This window comes from Cherax quadricarinatus, chromosome 100 (genome assembly GCF_038502225.1).
Source record: "Cherax quadricarinatus isolate ZL_2023a chromosome 100, ASM3850222v1, whole genome shotgun sequence".
NCBI classification, from domain to species: Eukaryota; Metazoa; Arthropoda; class Malacostraca; order Decapoda; family Parastacidae; genus Cherax; species Cherax quadricarinatus.
Window position 1 is genome coordinate 6,710,420 of NC_091391.1, and position 19,793 is coordinate 6,730,212.

General features: G+C 38.7%; 1 protein-coding gene across 2 annotated transcripts in view; it reads left to right on the plus strand.

The window, feature by feature from the left end:
• SMC2 (structural maintenance of chromosomes 2) overlaps positions 1-19,793 on the plus strand; it is a 103,198-nt gene that overhangs the window by 8,896 nt on the left and 74,509 nt on the right. For both annotated transcript variants that reach the window (XM_070079628.1, XM_070079629.1), the window contains exons 3-8: positions 246-395; positions 5,845-6,006; positions 9,553-9,663; positions 11,050-11,187; positions 13,079-13,219; positions 15,457-15,606. In XM_070079628.1, the coding sequence (XP_069935729.1) occupies positions 246-395; positions 5,845-6,006; positions 9,553-9,663; positions 11,050-11,187; positions 13,079-13,219; positions 15,457-15,606 (852 nt within the window). The remainder of the gene's footprint in view (positions 1-245; positions 396-5,844; positions 6,007-9,552; positions 9,664-11,049; positions 11,188-13,078; positions 13,220-15,456; positions 15,607-19,793) is intronic.

The following is a 19,793-nucleotide window of genomic DNA, read 5'->3' on the forward strand; positions in this document are numbered from 1 at the left end:
TTATTTTTATTTTTTTTTATTGAAAGAAATATTCAGAGGTAATAACTGTGTTGGAGTGTCAGAAACATTGATAATAGGTATAACACAATGAAGTATGAGCTGCCACATCTGATGTATGGGGCCCAGGAGTGGGCTTCAAAATTAGAAAAAATCTTGAAAATACATCAACAATACATAACTTAAAGAATCTTTAACATTCCTTTATCATACAAATACAAGTTTTTTGTAGCTAGTTCGTGTTGCAGGTTCGTGCTACAAACTTACAAGAACTCGTTTATAAAAATGGACAAGCAGGTGTAACCAAGGCCACAGTCACCGTTACCTTTGACAACACGGATAAGAAGCAGAGTCCCATAGGTTACGACCACTACGATGAAGTCACCATCACCCGTCAGGTAAAGCGCAGAGCTAAGATTGTGGTGTCTTGTCTTCAGTATTTAAGCTTTCCTCTTTCAACAAACCGGCCATATCCCACCAAGGCAGGGTGACCCATAAAGAAAAACAAAAGTTTCTGTTTTTAAATTGAGTGATATATACACGAGAAGATGTACTAGCCCCTTGCTCTCGGCATTTTAGTTGCCTCGTAGGACACACATGGCTTACGGAGGAAGAATTCTTTTCGACCTCCAGTATTTAATCTATTGTAAACTTTTTTTCAGTTTTAACCCTTAACCCGTAAACGGTCCAAACGTATATATACGTTTTTTCAACATTTGAAAGTATGTAAAAAAGTGGATCTTCTTTTTGTTTTTTTACATTTGAAAATGTGTAAAAAAAACTTTGATCTACTTTTTTTTTTTGTTATACAGTGGTCCCTCATTTTTCGTAATTAATCCGTTCCTGGAGGAGCTACTATAAACGAAATTTACGATTTGCGAATCAATTTTCCCCATAAGAAATAATGTAAATACAATTAATCCGTTCCTGACACCCAGAAGTATTAAAACAAAAAAAATTTTTACATGAAATATATATGTAGTACATAAACAATACAATGGGAAATGATGAATGAAACATTAACAGCATAACACTTACCTTTATTGGAGATTCTTCTTACTGTATGGGAGACTGGAGGAGGAGAGAGAGTGGATTGTTTATAGTTTGGAAGGGGAATCCCCTTCTAGCAACACCTCAGGTACCAATTGCTTTTTTGGGGTTGCTTGTCTTCTCTGTTTGTTAATGCCACTAAGACCACCTTGAAAGTCACTGGAGTCCTGTCTCGCAAAATAACTGTGGAGAGAGCTCTGTTTCTGGCGTCTCTTTAACACTTCCCTAAAATGGCCCAAGACTTTGTCACTGTACATGTTGCCAACCTGGCTTGCAACAACCTTGTTAGGGTGATGTTTCTCCATAAAGCTTTCCATCTTACCCCACATAGTAAAAATCTCTCTAATTTCTGAAGAAGGCACCTTCTTCCATCTCTCTTCCTCCTCCTCTGCAGCAAGATTCTGAGCTGCGATCTGTTGCTCTTCCTGCCGAAGCTCTTGCAGCTCCTCAGTGGTGAGCTCTTCATTGTGGTCTTCCACCAATTCTTCCACATCCTCCAAACTCACATCCAACCCCATGGAACTCCCCAGTGCCACAATTGATTTTACAACAGACATAGGCTCATCAGGGTTAGTCCCAAAGCCTTCAAAATCCCTCTTGTTGACACAATCTGGCCACAATTTTCTCCAGGTAGAGTTCAAAGTCCTGGTAGTCACTCCCCCCCAAGCCATACCTATAAGGGTTATGCAATGGAGGATGCTGAAGTGTTCTCTCCAAAATTCCCTTAGGGTCAAGTGAGTGTCTGTGGTAACAGTCAAGCATCTGTGAAACATTGCTTTTGTGTAGAGTTTTTTAAAGTTTGCAATGACCTGCTGGTCCATGGGCTGGAGGAGAGGAGTGGTATTCGGGGGCAAGAACTTTACTGGGATGAACCCAAACTCCTCGAAAATTAGGTCATCCAAGTTTGGAGGATGAGCAGGTGCATTGTCCATTACTAGCAGGCACTTGAGATCCAATTTCTTTTCCAGGAGATACTCCTTCACACTAGGGCCAAACACTTCATTGAACCACTCGACAAAAATTTCCCTCATGACCCATGCCTTACTATTAGATTTCCAAAACACACACAATTTACTCTTCATAACATTGTTTTTCCTGAACACTGGGATTTTCAGAATGGTACACTAGTAATGGCTTCACTTTGAAATCCCCACTAGCATTAGCACAGAACATTAGCGTCAGCCTGTCTTTCATAGGCTTGTGTCCTGGCATTGCCTTTTCCTCTTGTGTAATGAAGGTCCTCTTTGGCATTTTCTTCCAAAAGAGGCCTGTTTCGTCACAATTGAACACTTGTTCAGGTTTCAGTCCTTCAGCCTCTATGTACTCCTGGAATTCATGCACATGTTTTTCAGCCTTGAGTCCTGGAAATGGGAAGTACAATGCCTGCACTTTAAAGGAGTGGTTTGGGATATTGGCAGTTTGGAGGGATATGTTGTGTATCTTTATACGTATATGCTTCTAAACTGTTGTATTCTGAGCACCTCTGCAAAAGCAGTGATAATGTGTGAGTGTGGTGAAAGTGTTGAATGATGATGAAAGTATTTTCTTTTTGGGGATTTTCTTTCTTTTTTGGGTCACCCTGCCTCGGTGGGAGACGACCGACTTGTTGAAAAAAAAAAAAAAAAATTCAGCCGCCTTGTGGTCCGAACTGGCAGCCTTACCATGCCTTACCACACTGTGTATGCCAGTACGGTTCTTAAATCTCTCAAACCAGCCTTTGCTGGCCTTAAATTCGCTCACATCACCACTAGTTGCAGGCAGTTTCTTTACCAAATCGTCATGCAACTGCCTAGCCTTTTCACAAATAATCGAAGTCATAAGAGTATCTCCTGCTAATTGTTTCTCATTTATCCACACCAATAATAACTTCTCAACCTCTTCGAGTACTGGTGATCTCATTTTTGTCAGCATAGTTACCCCCTTTGCAACAACAGCATCCTTGATTTCCTTTTTCTTGGCCACTATGGAACATATGGTTGTGTAGGGTTTCTTATACATCCTGGCCAGTTCGGCCACACTTGTACCACTTTCATATTGTTCAATCATGGTTTTCTTAAATTTAATCGTATTTCTCACCTTCTTTACCACAGGCTTGGCACTAGGAGCTTTCTTTGGAGCCATGGTAGCTTATTTAGTACTTACAAGCACTAAAATAAATGGAATATTATGAAATATTTCGCTGGAGCATGTGAGGGGACCTTCGGTCACTGGTAAACAATGCCAGACTGGCTGCCGCCACGGCTCATGCCGTGGGTACGCGTCCCGGACGAACTATGACTCGCGAGTCAACCTATGAAAAGCGAGTCCATGTTTATACGAAAATACCCCTATGATTGGCGAAATTTACGATTGCCGAGAACTATGAAAAGCGAGGGACCACTGTACAGTATTTGAAAATATGTAAAAAAAACGTAGATCTACTTTTGTAGCACTACACATGTGAACGTAGATCTGTTTGGACAGTTTATGGGTTAAACTGTCCAAACGTAGATCTACGTTTTTTTCAACATTTGAAAGTAGTACGTAAAAAAATGTAGATCTTTTTTGTTTTTTTCCATTTGAAAACGTGTAAAAAACTTTGATCTGCGTTTTTTTTTGTTACATTTGAAAATTGTAAAAAAACTTAGATCTACTTTTGGAGCACTACGCATGTGAACATAAATCTGTTTGGACAGTTTAAGGGTTAATTGGCTATACCAATTACTACTTTCTCCTGTAAATCATTTCATTGGTCTACTACCTTACAAAGAAAAGCTTCCAAGTATTCTTTTAACAGCTTCTCTTCCTTAGTTTATAATTATGGCCTCTTTTTCTGCCATTTGATGGAGTAGTTAAGTCCTTGTCAGTTTCCTCATATGCTTCAATGTGGTTATCATATATCTGTTCTTCCTCTCAGAGATAGCACATCTAGTGCTTTCAACCTTCATATCTAATATTTTTTTGGCTCTGGGAGTCTTTTCACATAGTACGTAATATGTAGTTTATAATGGTGATATTATGTTCATTGGGAAAATGTCTCGTGGCAATAATCAGTAGATTAAGAACTTGTACAGATGCTCTTTGCTTTATGATGGCTCTACTTAAGACACTATTTCGAATTTTTGATGACGCGATAGCGATGCATATTCAGTACTGTACTGTGCATTTATTGATAAGATAAACTTGTATTCATTTATTTACTTTACAATACTGGTATTTAGTTAGTTACAGTAATTATTTTTATGTATTTATTCAGTGACAGTAGTTATTTATTTACTTGTTTATCATATACAGTGGACCCCCGCATAACGATTACCTCCGAATGCGACCAATTATGTAAGTGTATTTATGTAAGTGCGTTTGTACGTGTATGTTTGGGGGTCTGAAATGGACTAATCTACTTCACAATATTTCTTATGGGAACAAATTCGGTCAGTACTGGCACCTGAACATACTTCTGGAGTGAAAAAATATCATTAACCGGGGGTCCACTGTATTCATATTTGACTTAGGATATTTTCAACTTATGGTGGGTTTGTTGGAATGTGACCCCATCGTAAGATGAGGAGCACCATACCAGAGCTAGGTATCATTCTCACTGATTGCTGGCTTAAAGGTGTTGTAGTTAATAGTTTCTTAATTTTTTGAAATTTATGGAAGTGTCTTAGTTTATCTACTTATCTTTGTACAGTAAATCCTTGATTTAATGGATCCAGGCAATATTATTGGAAGAGATCCATTAGATCATTTGATTCGGAAACAACGGATAAAGTCCATTGGTTACAGATTGGACATTTGTTGTTTCGATCATGGTAAACCAGTCGCGTCTCTGTTCACTATTATCGCCATTACTAGCCACCCACTTCCTCTTATTAGTTTATTAAATTCAGGATTTACAATACAGCCTCTCCTCACTTAATGATGTACTCATTTACCAACACCTCGGACATACAACGGGCTCTCTCACCAGTATTCATACCTAAATAATGTATATTAGAGCTGATTTCCTCTATTATGTTTATTTCAATATACAGTATACTACTGTATACTGTATACTACTGTACAAACATTTAAAAATAAGCCAGAAATGTTATAAATGGTGCAAAGGTAACATTAAAACAAGATCAAAGATGGCTGACACAAACTCACTACCATTATAGCTTGCTCCTCACTTAGCGATGAATTCGTTTTACAACGTGGTCTTAGCAACGGAACTTCGTCGTTAAGCGAGGAGAGGCTGTACAGTGGACCCCCGGTTAACGAACTTTTTTCATTCCAGTAGTATGTTCAGGTGCCAGTACTGACCGAATTTTTTCCCATAAGGAATATTGTGAAGTAGATTAGTCCATTTCAGACCCCCAAACATACACGTACAAACGCACTTACATAAATACACTTACATAATTGGTCGCATTTGGAGGTGATCGTTAAGCGGGGGTCCACTGTATTATGCTTTTTTTACTTTCATTTTTATGTTTACTATGATTCTTCTTAGGATTTTTTATTTGTTCCCAGTACTATTCCTTTACATAATACTAACTTCTAAGAGTCTTTTGTTAAGGTTAGTTTTGTTAAAGTTTAGTGCTTCATTATAAATTCTGTCTTAGCCTAATTCTGGTCAAAATGTTGGTCATTCTGTGGGTTGTGCTCTAGTAGTGTACTTATTTTGTAATGCTTTTTAATACACTATAACCAAAGTGTACTTTATTGCTGATGTACTTTTATTGTCTTGTTAATTATGAATTTTATTCCTATAACAATGTATTGTAATTATTAATCATAAAATTCATGCTGGTTGTATTTTTTTTCTCTCTTCAGGTTGTAATTGGTGGGCGTAATAAGTACATGATAAATGGTACCACAGTGCAGAATAGCAGGGTGCAAGATTTCTTCCGCTCAGTGCAGCTTAATGTCAACAATCCCCACTTCCTCATCATGCAGGGGCGTATAACAAAAGTCCTCAACATGAAACCTCCGGAAGTATGTGGCTTATGTTCTAACTGAACATAATTTTGCTTAAAAATAGTTTTTACAGAGCTTAAGTTGATATATTTCTGTCGTAAGAGGCGATTAAAATGTTGGGAGCAAGGGGCTAGTAACCCCTTCTCCTGTATACGTTACTAAATGTAAAAAGAAGAAAGCATTTCTTCTCTTTTTGGCCACCTTGTCTAAGTGGGAGATGGCCAGTGTGTTAAAAAAAAAGTTGATACATATATGAGATGGCTAATAATAGTAAATGTGTACTTGGGGAGCGGGGGCGTAATAGGGGAGTTAGGTTGCCCCCGAGTTTGCTCTTGCTGTGGGCCTTCCGAAATTTTTCTTGGGGTCTAGTTAGGAGTCTCAGAATCTGCTTTTGCTCGGGGGGTCCCTAGTTCTTCCTTGTTTGTATAGGGGCCGCCCAGTTGAATCTTTCTTAGTATGTTCAGGGGAATGGATAGCCAGTGTGTCAAACAAAATATAGAATATTTTCAGAGGCTGCGGGTGGAACTATCTCACTTGTGTGATAGCCAAAGCGCTAAACCCATAAGTGTCGTACAGTGCTGCTCTGCTGTGTGAAATTCTTACGAAAATGCTTCATTTGCTCTTGCCAGTCTTTCATATTACGAAGCATTTTTAATGTCTGTGTGAAATGTATTAAAGAGAGCAGTGAATGAAGGATGTATAGGGATTACTATCCTCCCATTGATTTATTTTTCATTGGCCACGGTATAGCATCCATTGTCAGAAATACATCGCATGCTAGTGGCTTTCTAATAAACTATTATTACATGTAAACTGCATTATCTATATACTGGAGAAAAGAAATAAAGAATTCAAATTATTCAATATACACGTTTTCATTTCACTGAATATTTTTCTTTTTTCCTTTCCTTTCCTTTCTTTTTTTTTTCCTCCCTTCTTTCACATGTGAAAATCATTAAGTACCTGATGCATAGCTGTTGTCTAACTTTAACACAAATTTCTGTTTTCTCAGTATTTTTCAAGAATAAAATCTCTTTAAAGCGACTCTAATGTATTGCTCCCGGTGTACACCTGAATGGGCACGTGTATGCTTTTATTTATTATTGTACCACACTGTTGTTTTTATTGTCCATTTTTTTTGGTATATCTACAGGTTTACATTAGATTTTTTTTTTTTCAACAAGTCGGCCGTCTCCCACCGAGGCAGGGTGACCCACCGAGGCAGGGTGACTCAAAAAGAAAGAAAATCCCCAAAAAGAAAATATTTTCATCATCATTCAACACTTTCACCACACTCACACATAATCACTGTTTTTGCAGAGGTGCTCAGAACACAACAGTTTAGAAGCATATACGTATAAAGATACACAACATATCCCTCCAAACTGCTAATATCCCAAAACCCCTCCTTTAAGGTGCAGGCATTGTACTTCCCATTTCCAGGACTCAAGTCCGGCTATATAAAAATAACTGGTTTCCCTGAATCCCTTCACTAAATATTACCCTGCTCACACTCCAACAGATCGTTAGGTCCCAAATACCATTCATCTCCATTTACTCCTATTGAACACGCTCATGCACGCCTGCTGGAAATCCAAGCCCTCTCCCACAAAACCTCCCTTACCCCTTCCTTCCAACCTTTTCGAGGATGACCCCTACCTCGCCTTCCTTCTCCTACAGATTTAAATGCTCTCCATGTCATTCTACTTTGATCCATTCTCTCTAAATGACCAAACCACCTCAACAACCCCTCTTCAGCCCTCTGACTAATACTTTTATTAACTCCACACCTTCTCCTAATTTCCACACTCCAAATTTTCTACATAATATTTACACCACACATTGCCCTTAGACAGGACATCTCCACTGCCTCCAACCGCCTGCTTGCAGCTGCATTCACAACCCAAGCTTCACACCCATATAAGAGTGTTGGTACTATTATACTTTCATACATTTCTTTCTTTGCCTCCATAGATAACGTTTTTTTGACTCCACATATACCTCAACGCACCACTCGCCTTTTTTCCTTCATCAGTTCTATGATTAACCTCATCCTCCATAAATCCATCTGCTGACACGTCAACTCCCAAGTATCTGAAAACATTCACTTCTTCCATACTCCTCCTCCCCAATTTGATATCCAGTTTTTCTTTATCTAAATAATTTGACACCCTCATCACCTTACTCTTTTCTATGTTCACTTTCAACTTTCTGCCTTTACACACACCCAAACTCATCCACTAACCTTTGCAATTTTTCTTTAGAATCTCCCATAAGCACAGTATCATCAGCAAAAAGTAACTGTGTCAATTCCCATCTTGTATTTGATTCCCCTTAATTTAATCCCACCCCTCTCCCGAACACCCTAGCATTTACTTCTTTCACGACCCCATCTATAAATATATTAAAAAACCATGGTGACATTACACATCCCTGTCTAAGACCTACTTTTACTGGGAAGTAGTCTCCCTCTCTTCTACACACCCTAACCTGAGCCTCACTATCCTCATAAAAACTCTTTACAGCATTTAGTAACTTACCACCTATTCCATATACTTATAACACCTGCCACATTGCTCCCCTATCCACTCTATCATATGCTTTTTCTAAATCCATAAATGCAATAAAAACTTCCCTACCTTTATCTAAATACTGTTCACATATATGCTTCAATGTAAACACTTGATCTACACATCCCCTACCCACTCTGAAACCTCCCTGCTCATCCGCAATCCTACATTCTGTCTTACCTCTAATTCTTTCAATTATAACCCTACCGTACACTTTTCCTGGTATACTCAGTAAACTTATTCCTCTATAATTTTTACAGTCTCTTTTGTCCCCTTTCCCTTTATATAAAGGGACTATACATGCTCTCTGCCAATCCCTAGGTACCTTCCCCTCTTTCATACATTTATTAAAGAAAAGTACCAACCACTCCAACACTATATCCCCCCCTGCTTTTAACATTTCTGTGACATTACATTTATATTAGTTAAATTTTTGTTTTTAATTGTTTGCAACAACATTAAGGGGTAAAACATTTCTGTGTAATGTACATTGCATAGAAATATTATATTTATTTGGTTGTATACAGCTGCAACGACTGAGTAAAATAAAGCATACTGTGTTTATAATAATACTGAACATGCTCTGTTTATAATAATAATAATAATAATGATGATTTGGGATTATAATTCTTGGGCACCTATTCTTTTGACAAGTTCACTATTGTTCGCACATCAAACCATAAATATAGCAACTACAATAAAAAAGATCACCGAGTTTGCATTTATTTTATATAGTAATAATTCTTTTAAATTACTAGGTGACTGCCTGCATTTATATAATGATCTATCTTAATTTTAAAAAGGGTGGATGGGTAAGCCAGTGGAAGGCCTCGGTCAGATGATGAAAAGCTTCATATGCAGGTCATCATATGACTTAGACCCGCATCAGGAAACACTTACCCTGTTTCCTGATAAATCTTACCTAACCTAACCTTCCTTCATTTGCTCTGGAATATCAGTTATAGACTCTCAATACCCTTCTGTATACCTGCAGATCCTGGCAATGATTGAAGAAGCTGCAGGCACTCGCATGTATGAGTCAAAGAAACAGCAAGCTCAGAAGACTATAGAGAAGAAAGATGCTAAACTGAAGGAGATAAATGATGTATGTTAATTTCTTTAAGGGCATTATGCTGATAAATAATTTGGAGGGGTGGGGATATTTGCAGTTTGGAGGGGCATCTGAAGTGTAGAGTCTGCATGCCTCTGGAAAGACAGTGATGGAGTGAATGATAGTGAAGGTGTTTTCTTTTTCGGGTCACCGCACCTCGGTGGAAGATGGCCAGTGTGTTAAAAAAAAAAGTGTATGAATGAATGAAAAATGTTGAATGTATTTTCTTCTTTGGGTCGCCCCACCTTGGTGGGACACAGCTGTTGAGTTAAAAAATGTATGTTTATTAACCCATAAACGGTCCAAACGTATATATATGTTTTTTCAACATTTGAAAGTATGTAAAAAAAGTAGATCTTCTTTTTGTTTTTCTACATTTGAAAATGTGTGAAAAAACTTTGATCTACTTTTTTTTTTGTTATATTTGAAAAGATGCAAAAAAAAAAACCTAGATCTACTTTTGTAATATTACACACGTGAACGTAGATCTGTTTGGACCGTTTACGGGTTAATATGGTGTCATTGAGAAAGGTTAACCATGATGGTATATATAATGTAAATGGAAGGAAGAGGTGGGGACATCCCAGGAATGGATAAACAGAAGGTTTGAAAGAAGTTTTGAGAGGTAGAGGGATGAGCATCCCACAAACATTTGTTAGAGGTGAACCCTCAAGGGAGGCTCCTTGATGCTGGTGAAGGGCTCTTGATCTAAGGAATTGAATCTGCCCTCCCATTCCTTGGATCAAACCTGAATGCTTCCTATTTACCCAGGCACTGTGACCCCTAGGAGTTTAGCACTTCCTATGAAAATAATTATAATAGATTATGGGTCAGCAGAGCAACTTTTTTTGGGAGTCGACATGCTGTTGGAGTGAGGAAAGTAATATCTTTGAAGAGATTTGGGATACCAGTTAGATGAACTTTAGTTGTGGTGGTAGAAAGTACAGTGCCTTCACCTGGGTGATGGGTTTTGGGCATGAAGATGCCCAAATGTTGCACATGTGTCTAATTCTTCACGGGGTAATGTTATTTGGAGGATTATCTGTACTGTAGGAGGGGTGTTAATGTTGCAGTTTAAAAACTATAGTGTAAAGCACCCTTCTGGCAAGACAGTGATGGAGTGAATGATGGGGAAAGTTTTTCTTTTTCGGGCCACCCTACCTTGGTGGGAATCGGCCAGTGTGTTAATAAAAAAAAAAAAAAATCTACTGTGAAGTCTATTCACTTCTGGAAAGATAGCTTGTGTATGAATGATAGCGACTGTACTTCTATTTTAAGGGACCACCAAACCATTATGGGAAATGGCTGACATGTCAATAAATATATAATGTATATGTCTTCATACATCACCTTATTTAATAAAATTGATCTTTTTATTAGATCCTGGAGGAGGAGATCACACCCACACTGAGTAAGCTGAAGGAGGAACGAACAATGTATCTGGAATACCAGAAAGTGCAGCGGGAACTAGAACACCTGACTAAACTTTATATTGCATACAAGTTTGTATCAGCTCAGGTATGTTTATTGTGCAGAAGAGGGATTGAGTATCAAAATTAATATTGGGTGGGGATATTTGCTGTTTGGAGGGATATCTGAACTGTCACGTCTATGAGCCTCTGTCAAGACAGTGATAGTGTGAATGATGATGAAAGTGTTCCTATTTTGGGTCACCTTGTCTCAGTGGGAGATGGCCAGTGTGTTAAAAAAAACTGCTATTGGATGAAAGGTTACCAGTGAAGTGTTAGCAGATATATTAAATCAGTTACAGTTTAAGCTGTGTTCTAAAGAGTAATCTGCTTGGCTTCAGTCACTCACAAAAGCTGCAGTGATTATAAAGCAAAGAGGTCTCCATATTCTTCTGTTATTTTTATGTTTTTATATCTTAATATTTCTTCCATCTCCATGGGGAAGTGGAACAGAATTCTTCCTTCGTAAGCCATGCGTGTCGTAAGAGGCGACTAAAATGCCGGGAGCAAGGGGCTAGTAACCTCTTCTCCTGTATATATTACTAAATGTAAGAGGAGAAACTTTCGTTTTTCCTTTTGGGCCACCCCGCCTCGGTGGGATACGGCCGGTGTGTTGAAAGAAGAAGATTTCTTCCATCTCCATGGGGAAGTGGAACAGAATTCTTCCTTCGTAAGCCATGTGTGTCGTAAGAGGCGACTAAAATGCCGGGAGGAAGGCGCTAGTAATCCCTTCTCCTGTATGCATTACTAAAGTTGAAAAGGGAAACTTGTTTTTTGTTTTGGGCCACCCTGCCTTGGTGGGATATGGCCGGTTTGTTGAAAGAAGAAGAATTTCTTCCATCCTACTTTTGTAGCTGCTATGTTATCATAGTAGGTTGGTAGATAGCAACTATCCAGGGGAGTAATATTGTTCTGTCAATTGATGTCAAAATGGAAACCTGTTTTTTTTTTTTTCTCACCTGCACAGGTTTGCTGATCTCATAACACATAAGATGACAGGTAAATCTTACATATTTCTACTTGCATTCATTATACAGATACCTTTATGTTCTTGTATGTTTCTTAATAGTTTTTAATCCTGTATTATATACTTTGTAACCTTGGAGGTCTGGTGTGAGACTGCCATAGGGAAGATAATCCCAGAACTACTGACAGGTTACTGAGTGCAGTTCACATTATTTATAACTGTTTCTCTTGAAATATTACATTGAGGAGGCAGTGGAGATGCCACGCTTTAGTGCAGTGTGTGGCGTGAATATTATGCAAAGAATTCAGAGTATAGAAATTAGAAGACAGAGTGTAGTTATGAATGGTGTTATTCAGAAAGCAGATGATGGTTTGTTGCAGTATTTTGGTATTTAAGAGAGGATAGATGAGAATAGGATGGCTAACCATGACTGGAACAATACACAAATAACCCACACAATGTTTTGGTCTGACTTGGACCATGAACTAGTCACATAGAAGTGTAAAGGAAAGGGAGCCATTATATATATTTGAGAAGGGGTGGGGCTGGAAGAACGAGAGGAGGTGGAAGTATGATGGTAGAAGTAGTGGTGGAGGTATTGGTGGAAGTAGTAGTAGTAGTAAGTAGTGCAGTAATGGCAGAGGTAATAATAAAAAGGGAGTAGTGGTAGTGATGCAAGAGCCATAGAGTGGGGTGTTAGCAGGGCAAAGGTAGTAGTTATAATATAGGTACAAGAGAGGAAAAGGAAAAAAAAGAAAAATGTGGCAAAAGAGAGTAGGTAAATAGAGAAGGAGATAAAGATCAGGTCAAGCCACGAGTGTTTTGAAGTTTGGCGCATTTGACAATATAATGAGAAAGGAAGGCATAAGATTCAGTCTCCTGTGTGTGGGTTATTTGTATATATGTGTTAAATATTGATCGTGAAAAATAATTTAATCATATTCCTTTTAACAGCATTTTCATAATTTTTCAGGAGACCAGCGAAAAGGCTCAAGAGGAGCACCAAGGCATCAAGAAACAAATTGATGACCTGCAGCAGCGTATTAGTAGTGGCACGAGAGAGATAAGAGAATTAGATAATCAAATAATTCAGCTGCAGCAGATTCGTGATAATGCAAGTACCATATTTAACCAGTATAAATTTTGTGAAGGGATTCAGGAAAATCAGTTAGCTGGACTCGAGTCCTGGAAGTGGAAAGTATAGTGCCTGCACTCTAAAGGAGGGCGGGTATATTTGTAGTTTGGAGGGGCATCTAGACTGTAGTATCTACACCCCTCTGGCAAGACAGTGATAGAATGAATCATGAAATCGTAATGACACGATTGCAAACAAACCATACCACGGGCGGGATTTGAACGCGACGGTCTGGAGTTTTGAGACTGACCGCGGGTTCAAATCCTGCCCGTGGTATGGTTTAATAGAATGAATGACGGTGAGAGGTTTTTTTTTTTTTTTTGGGGGTCACCCTACCTCAGTGGGAGACAGCCAGCATATTAAAAAAATTAGGCTTAGTAAGGAATGTGTGGTGTCGTTTTGTTGTTTAACATATTTATAGATGGGGTTGTAAAAGAAATGAGTGCTAAGGTGTTAGGGAAGAGGCATGGGATTGATGGATAACAAATTTGAAGCAAAGTAAGAGTTGTCACAGTTGCACTTTGCTGATAGTTTTGTTTTTTTTTAGATTCTGAAGAGCAGTTGCATAAGTTGCTGGAGGAAATTTAAGAGGCTTTGTAGCAGAAGGATATTTAAAGTAAACATTGGAGAGAGCAAGGTGATAGGAGTAATAATAATTCTAGGCAGTGGAAGATTGGATATTAGATTGGCAGGAGTATGAATGGATGAAATAAATGTGTTAAGACATTTAGGAGTGGATTTATCAGTAGATGGTGGTGTGCAAGACATGGTGGTGATTCGAACTGATGAGGAGTTGAAAAAGGCAAGTGGAGCATTGTAAGAACAAAGAAATTTATATATGGAGACAAAAAGGGGAATTTATTTTTAACACATAAGCTGTTTCCCACCAAGGCAGGGTGACCCAAAAAGAAAAACACTCATCATCACTCACTCCATCACCATCTTGTTAGAGGCATGCCGATACTACAGTTCAAAAGCTGCAACATATCTTCACCCTTCCTTCAGAGTCAGGCAAAGTACTTTCCATCTCCAGGACTCAAGTCCAGCTAACCTGGGAATGTATCTGAGTAAAATGGTAATACAGTAGCACTGATATAAAGGTGTGAAGGATGGGTTTTGAACATTACAGTGAGGAGGACACTGGCAGAGATGTGTTTGAAGGTGATTTTATTTTATTAACACATTGGCCGTCTCCCACCAAGGCAGGTGGCTTGAAAAAGAAAAACCATCATTCACTCCATCACTTTCTTGCCAGAGGCATGCTTACACTACAGTTATCAAACTGCAACATTAACACCACTCCTTCAGAGTGTTGGCACTGTACTTCCCATCTCCAGGACTCAAGTCCAGCCTGCTGGTTTCCCTGAATCCCTTCATAAATGTTACCTTGCTCACATCCCAGCAGCACGTCAAGTCCTAAAAACTATTTGCCTCCATTTGCTCCTGTCTAACATGCTCACCCATGCTTTCTTGAAGTCCAAGCCCCTTGCACACAAAACCTCCTTTGAAGGTGATGTGAGGTGTAAATATAATGCAGAAAATTCATATTGTAGAGATTAGAAGGTTTGAGCTACCAGAAGTATAATTTCAAGGGACTGAGAAGGGGTTGTTGAGGTGGTCTGGATATTTAGAGGATGAAGCAGAGCAGGATGACTTGGAGAGTAATGTATATAAATATGGGGGTACAGGGAGGGGAGGGGTCATCCTAGGAAGGGTTGGAAGGAGGGGGGTAAAGGAGGTTTTGAGTGCTATGGCTTGAACAATTGACAGACTTGTGAGAACATTAGATCTGAGTGATTGGAGGCAAGTGCTTTTTACGAAGATGTGCTGTTGAAGTGTATGCAAGGTAACGTTTTTGAAGGGATTCAGAGGAAATTGGTTAGGTAAACTTTAAGTCCTAGAAGTGGGAAGCACAGTGCCTGCACTCCAAAAGAGTGAAGTTACTATGGTTCAGTAGGTCCTCTAAACTGTGATGGCAGCACACTTTTAGCAAGATAGTAATTGAATGAATGACAGTGAATGTGTTTACTCCTTTTTTTTTTGGAGAGGATGGTCACCCTACCTATGTTGGAGATGGCCCATATGTTAAAAAAAAATGAATACATTGCTTATCGCTTTCATTCCTTTTATTTTAATAGGAGACAGGAAGTCAGTATGGCCAATATGTTAAAAAAATAATACATTACTGATGGCTTCCATTCCTTTTATTTTAACAGGAGACGGGAGGTCAATTACAAGAATTAGAAAAAAACCTAAAAGAGAAAGATAAAGCAGATGTGAAACTCTGTGCCTCTCTGAAAAACTTGAAAGACACTATATTGGCAGAAGAGAAGAAGAGAAAACACCTTGAGAAATCTCTGGCTGATGTAAGTATTATAGAAATAATTAAAGAATGAAAAAGTCACAATACCGTGACTGGAACAATACATAAATAACCAACACGTAGGAGAAAGAAACTTACGACAACGTTTTGGTCCAACTTGGACTTTGTAAGTAGGTAAGACACATAGGCAACAGGCAACTTGATTCCAACCTGTTGGTATTGTATACCATATTAATGTTGGACTTTGTAAGTCTCTTGTATGTGTGGGTTATTTGTGTATTGCAGAAGTAATTAAAACTTCCTCTTCACAGACTTAAACATGACTTTCAATATATGCTTAGTCAGTGCAGTCATTCTAGCTTTACATGGGTTTGCATTATGTGAATTTGTTATTAGGAGATGTCCCATCTCTGTCAGTAAGTTTTTGTAGATTTTAATGAACTTTTCATGAGTGTGAGTTATGTCTGCGCTTTTTAAGGCCTCTGGAGTTTCACCTAAATCGTAAGCTTATTCTCCAAAGTTCACTAAGTTTCTTTGTTTTTTTGTTTTTTGTTTTTTTAACAAGTCGGCCGTCTCCCACCGAGGCAGGGTGTCCCAAAAAGAAAGAAAATCCCCAAAAAGAAAATACTTTCATCATCATTCAACACTTTCACCTCACTCACACAATCACTGTGCTCAGAACACAACAGTTTAGGAGCATATACGTATAAAGATACACAACATATCCCTCCAAACTGCCAATATCCCAAACCCCTCCTTTAAAGTGCAGGCATTGTACTTCCTATTTCCATGACTCAAGTCCGGCTATATAAAAATAACCGGTTTCCCTGAATTTTTTTTTTTTTTTTTTTTTTTTTTTTTTTTTTTTTTTTTTTTTTTCAACAAGTCGGCCGTCTCCCACCGAGGCAGGGTGACCCAAAAAAGAAAGAAAATCCCCAAAAAGAAAATACTTTCATCATCATTCAACACTTTCACCACACTCGCACATTATCACTGTTTTTGCAGAGGTGCTCAGAATACAACAGTCTAGAAGCATACACATATAAAGATACACAACATATCCCTCCAAACTGCCAATATCCCAAACCCCTCCTTTAAAGTGCAGGCATTGTACTTCCCATTTCCAGGACTCAAGTCCGACTATATGAAAATAACCGGTTTCCCTGAATCCCTTCACTAAATATTACCCTGCTCACACTCCAACAGATCGTCAGGTCCCAAGTACCATTCGTCTCCATTCACTCCTATCTAACACGCTCACGCACGCTTGCTGAAAGTCCAAGCCCCTTACCCACAAAACCTCCTTTACCCCCTCTCTCCAACCCTTTCGAGGACGACCCCTACCCCGCCTTCCTTCCCCTATAGATTTATATGCTTTCCATGTCATTCTACTTTGATCCATTCTCTCTAAATGACCAAACCACCTCAACAACCCCTCTTCTGCCCTCTGACTAATACTTTTATTAACTCCACACCTTCTCCTAATTTCCACACTCCGAATTTTCTGCATAATATTTACACCACACATTGCCCTTAAACAGGACATCTCCACTGCCTCCAACCGTCTCCTCGCTGCTGCATTTACCACCCAAGCTTCACACCCATATAAGAGTGTTTGTACTACTATACTTTCATACATTCCCTTCTTTGCCTCCATAGATAACGTTTTTTGACTCCACATATACCTCAACGCACCACTCACCTTTTTTCCCTCATCAATTCTATGATTAACCTCATCCTTCATAAATCCATCCGCCGACACGTCAACTCCCAAGTATCTGAAAACATTCACTTCTTCCATACTCCTCCTCCCCAATTTGATATCCAATTTTTCTTTATCTAAATCATTTGACACCCTCATCACCTTACTCTTTTCTATGTTCACTTTCAACTTTCTACCTTTACACACATTCCCAAACTCATCCACTAACCTTTGCAATTTTTCTTTAGAATCTCCCATAAGCACAGTATCATCAGCAAAAAGTAACTGTGTCAATTCCCATTTTGAATTTGATTCCCCATAATTTAATCCCACCCCTCTCCCAAACACCCTAGCATTTACTTCCTTAACAACCCCATCTATAAATATATTAAACAACCATGGTGACATTACACATCCCTGTCTAAGACCTACTTTTACCGGGAAATAGTCTCCCTCTCTTCTACACACCCTAACCTGAGCCTCACTATCTTCATAAAAACTCTTTACAGCATTTAATAACTTACCACCTATTCCATATACTTGCAACATCTGCCACATTGCTCCTCTATCCACTCTATCATATGCCTTTTCTAAATCCATAAATGCAATAAAAACTTCCCTACCTTTATCTAAATACTGTTCACATATATGCTTCAATGTAAACACTTGATCTACACATCCCCTACCCACTCTGAAACCTCCTTGCTCATCCGCAATCCTACATTCTGTCTTACCTCTAATTCTTTCAATTATAACCCTACCGTACACTTTTCCTGGTATACTCAGTAAGCTTATTCCTCTATAATTTTTACAGTCTCTTTTGTCCCCTTTCCCTTTATATAAAGGGACTATACATGCTCTCCGCCAATCCCTAGGTACCTTCCCCTCTTTCATACATTTATTGAACAAAAGTACCAACCACTCCAACACTATATCCCCCCCTGCTTTTAACATTTCTGTCATGATCCCATCAGTACCAGCTGCTTTACCCCCTTTCATTTTACGTAATGCCTCACGTACCTCCCCCACACTTACATTCTGCTCTTCTTCACTCCTAAAAGATGGTATACCTCCCTGACCAGTGCATGAAATTACTGCCTCTGTTTCTTCCTTAACATTTAAAAGTTCCTCAAAATATTCTCGCCATCTACCTAATACCTCCATCTCCCCATCTACTAACTCCCCTACTCTGTTTTTAACTGACAAATCCATATTTTCCCTTGGCTTTCTTAACTTGTTTAACTCACTCCAAAATTTTTTCTTATTTTCATTAAAATTTCTTGACAGTGCCTCTCCCACTCTATCATCTGCTCTCCTTTTGCACTCTCTCACCACTCTCTTTACCTTTCTTTTACTCTCCATATATTCTGCTCTTCTTATAACACTTCTGCTTTGTAAAAACCTCTCATAAGCTACCTTTTTCTCTTTTATCACACCCTTTACTTCATCATTCCACCAATCACTCCTCTTTCCTCCTGCACCCACCCTCCTATAACCACAAACTTCTGCCCCACATTCTAATACTGCATTTTTAAAACTATTCCAACCCTCTTCAACCCCCCCATTACTCATCTTTGCACTATCCCACCTTTCTGCCAATAGTCGCTTATATCTCGCCCGAACTTCCTCCTCCCTTAGTTTATACACTTTCACCTCCCTCTTACTTGTTGTTGCCACCTTCCTCTTTTCCCATCTACCTCTTACTCTAACTGTAGCTACAACTAAATAATGATCCGATATATCAGTTGCCCCTCTATAAACATGTACATCCTGGAGCCTACCCATCAACCTTTTATCCACCAATACATAATCTAATAAACTACTTTCATTACGTGCTACATCATACCTTGTATATTTATTTATCCTCTTTTTCATAAAATATGTATTACTTATTACCAAATTTCTTTCTACACATAGCTCAATTAAAGGCTCCCCATTTACATTTACCCCTGGCACCCCAAATTTACCTACTACTCCCTCCATAACATTTTTACCCACTTTAGCATTGAAATCCCCAACCACCATTACTCTCACACTTGATTCAAAACTCCCCACGCATTCACTCAACATTTCCCAAAATCTCTCTCTCTCCTCTACACTTCTCTCTTCTCCAGGTGCATACACGCTTATTATAACCCACTTTTCACATCCAATCTTTATTTTACTCCACATAATCCTTGAATTAATACATTTATAGTCCCTCTTTTCCTGCCATAGCTTATCCTTCAACATTATTGCTACTCCTTCTTTAGCTCTAACTCTATTTGAAACCCCTGACCTAATCCCATTTATTCCTCTCCATTGAAACTCTCCCACCCCCTTCAGCTTTGTTTCACTTAAAGCCAGGACATCCAGCTTCTTCTCATTCATAACATCCACAATCATCTCTTTCTTATCATCTGCACAACATCCACGCACATTCAGACTTCCCACTTTGACAATTTTCTTCTTCTTATTCTTTTTAGTAATCTTTACAGGAAAAGGGGTTACTAGCCCATTGTTCCCGGCATTTTAGTTGACTTTTACAA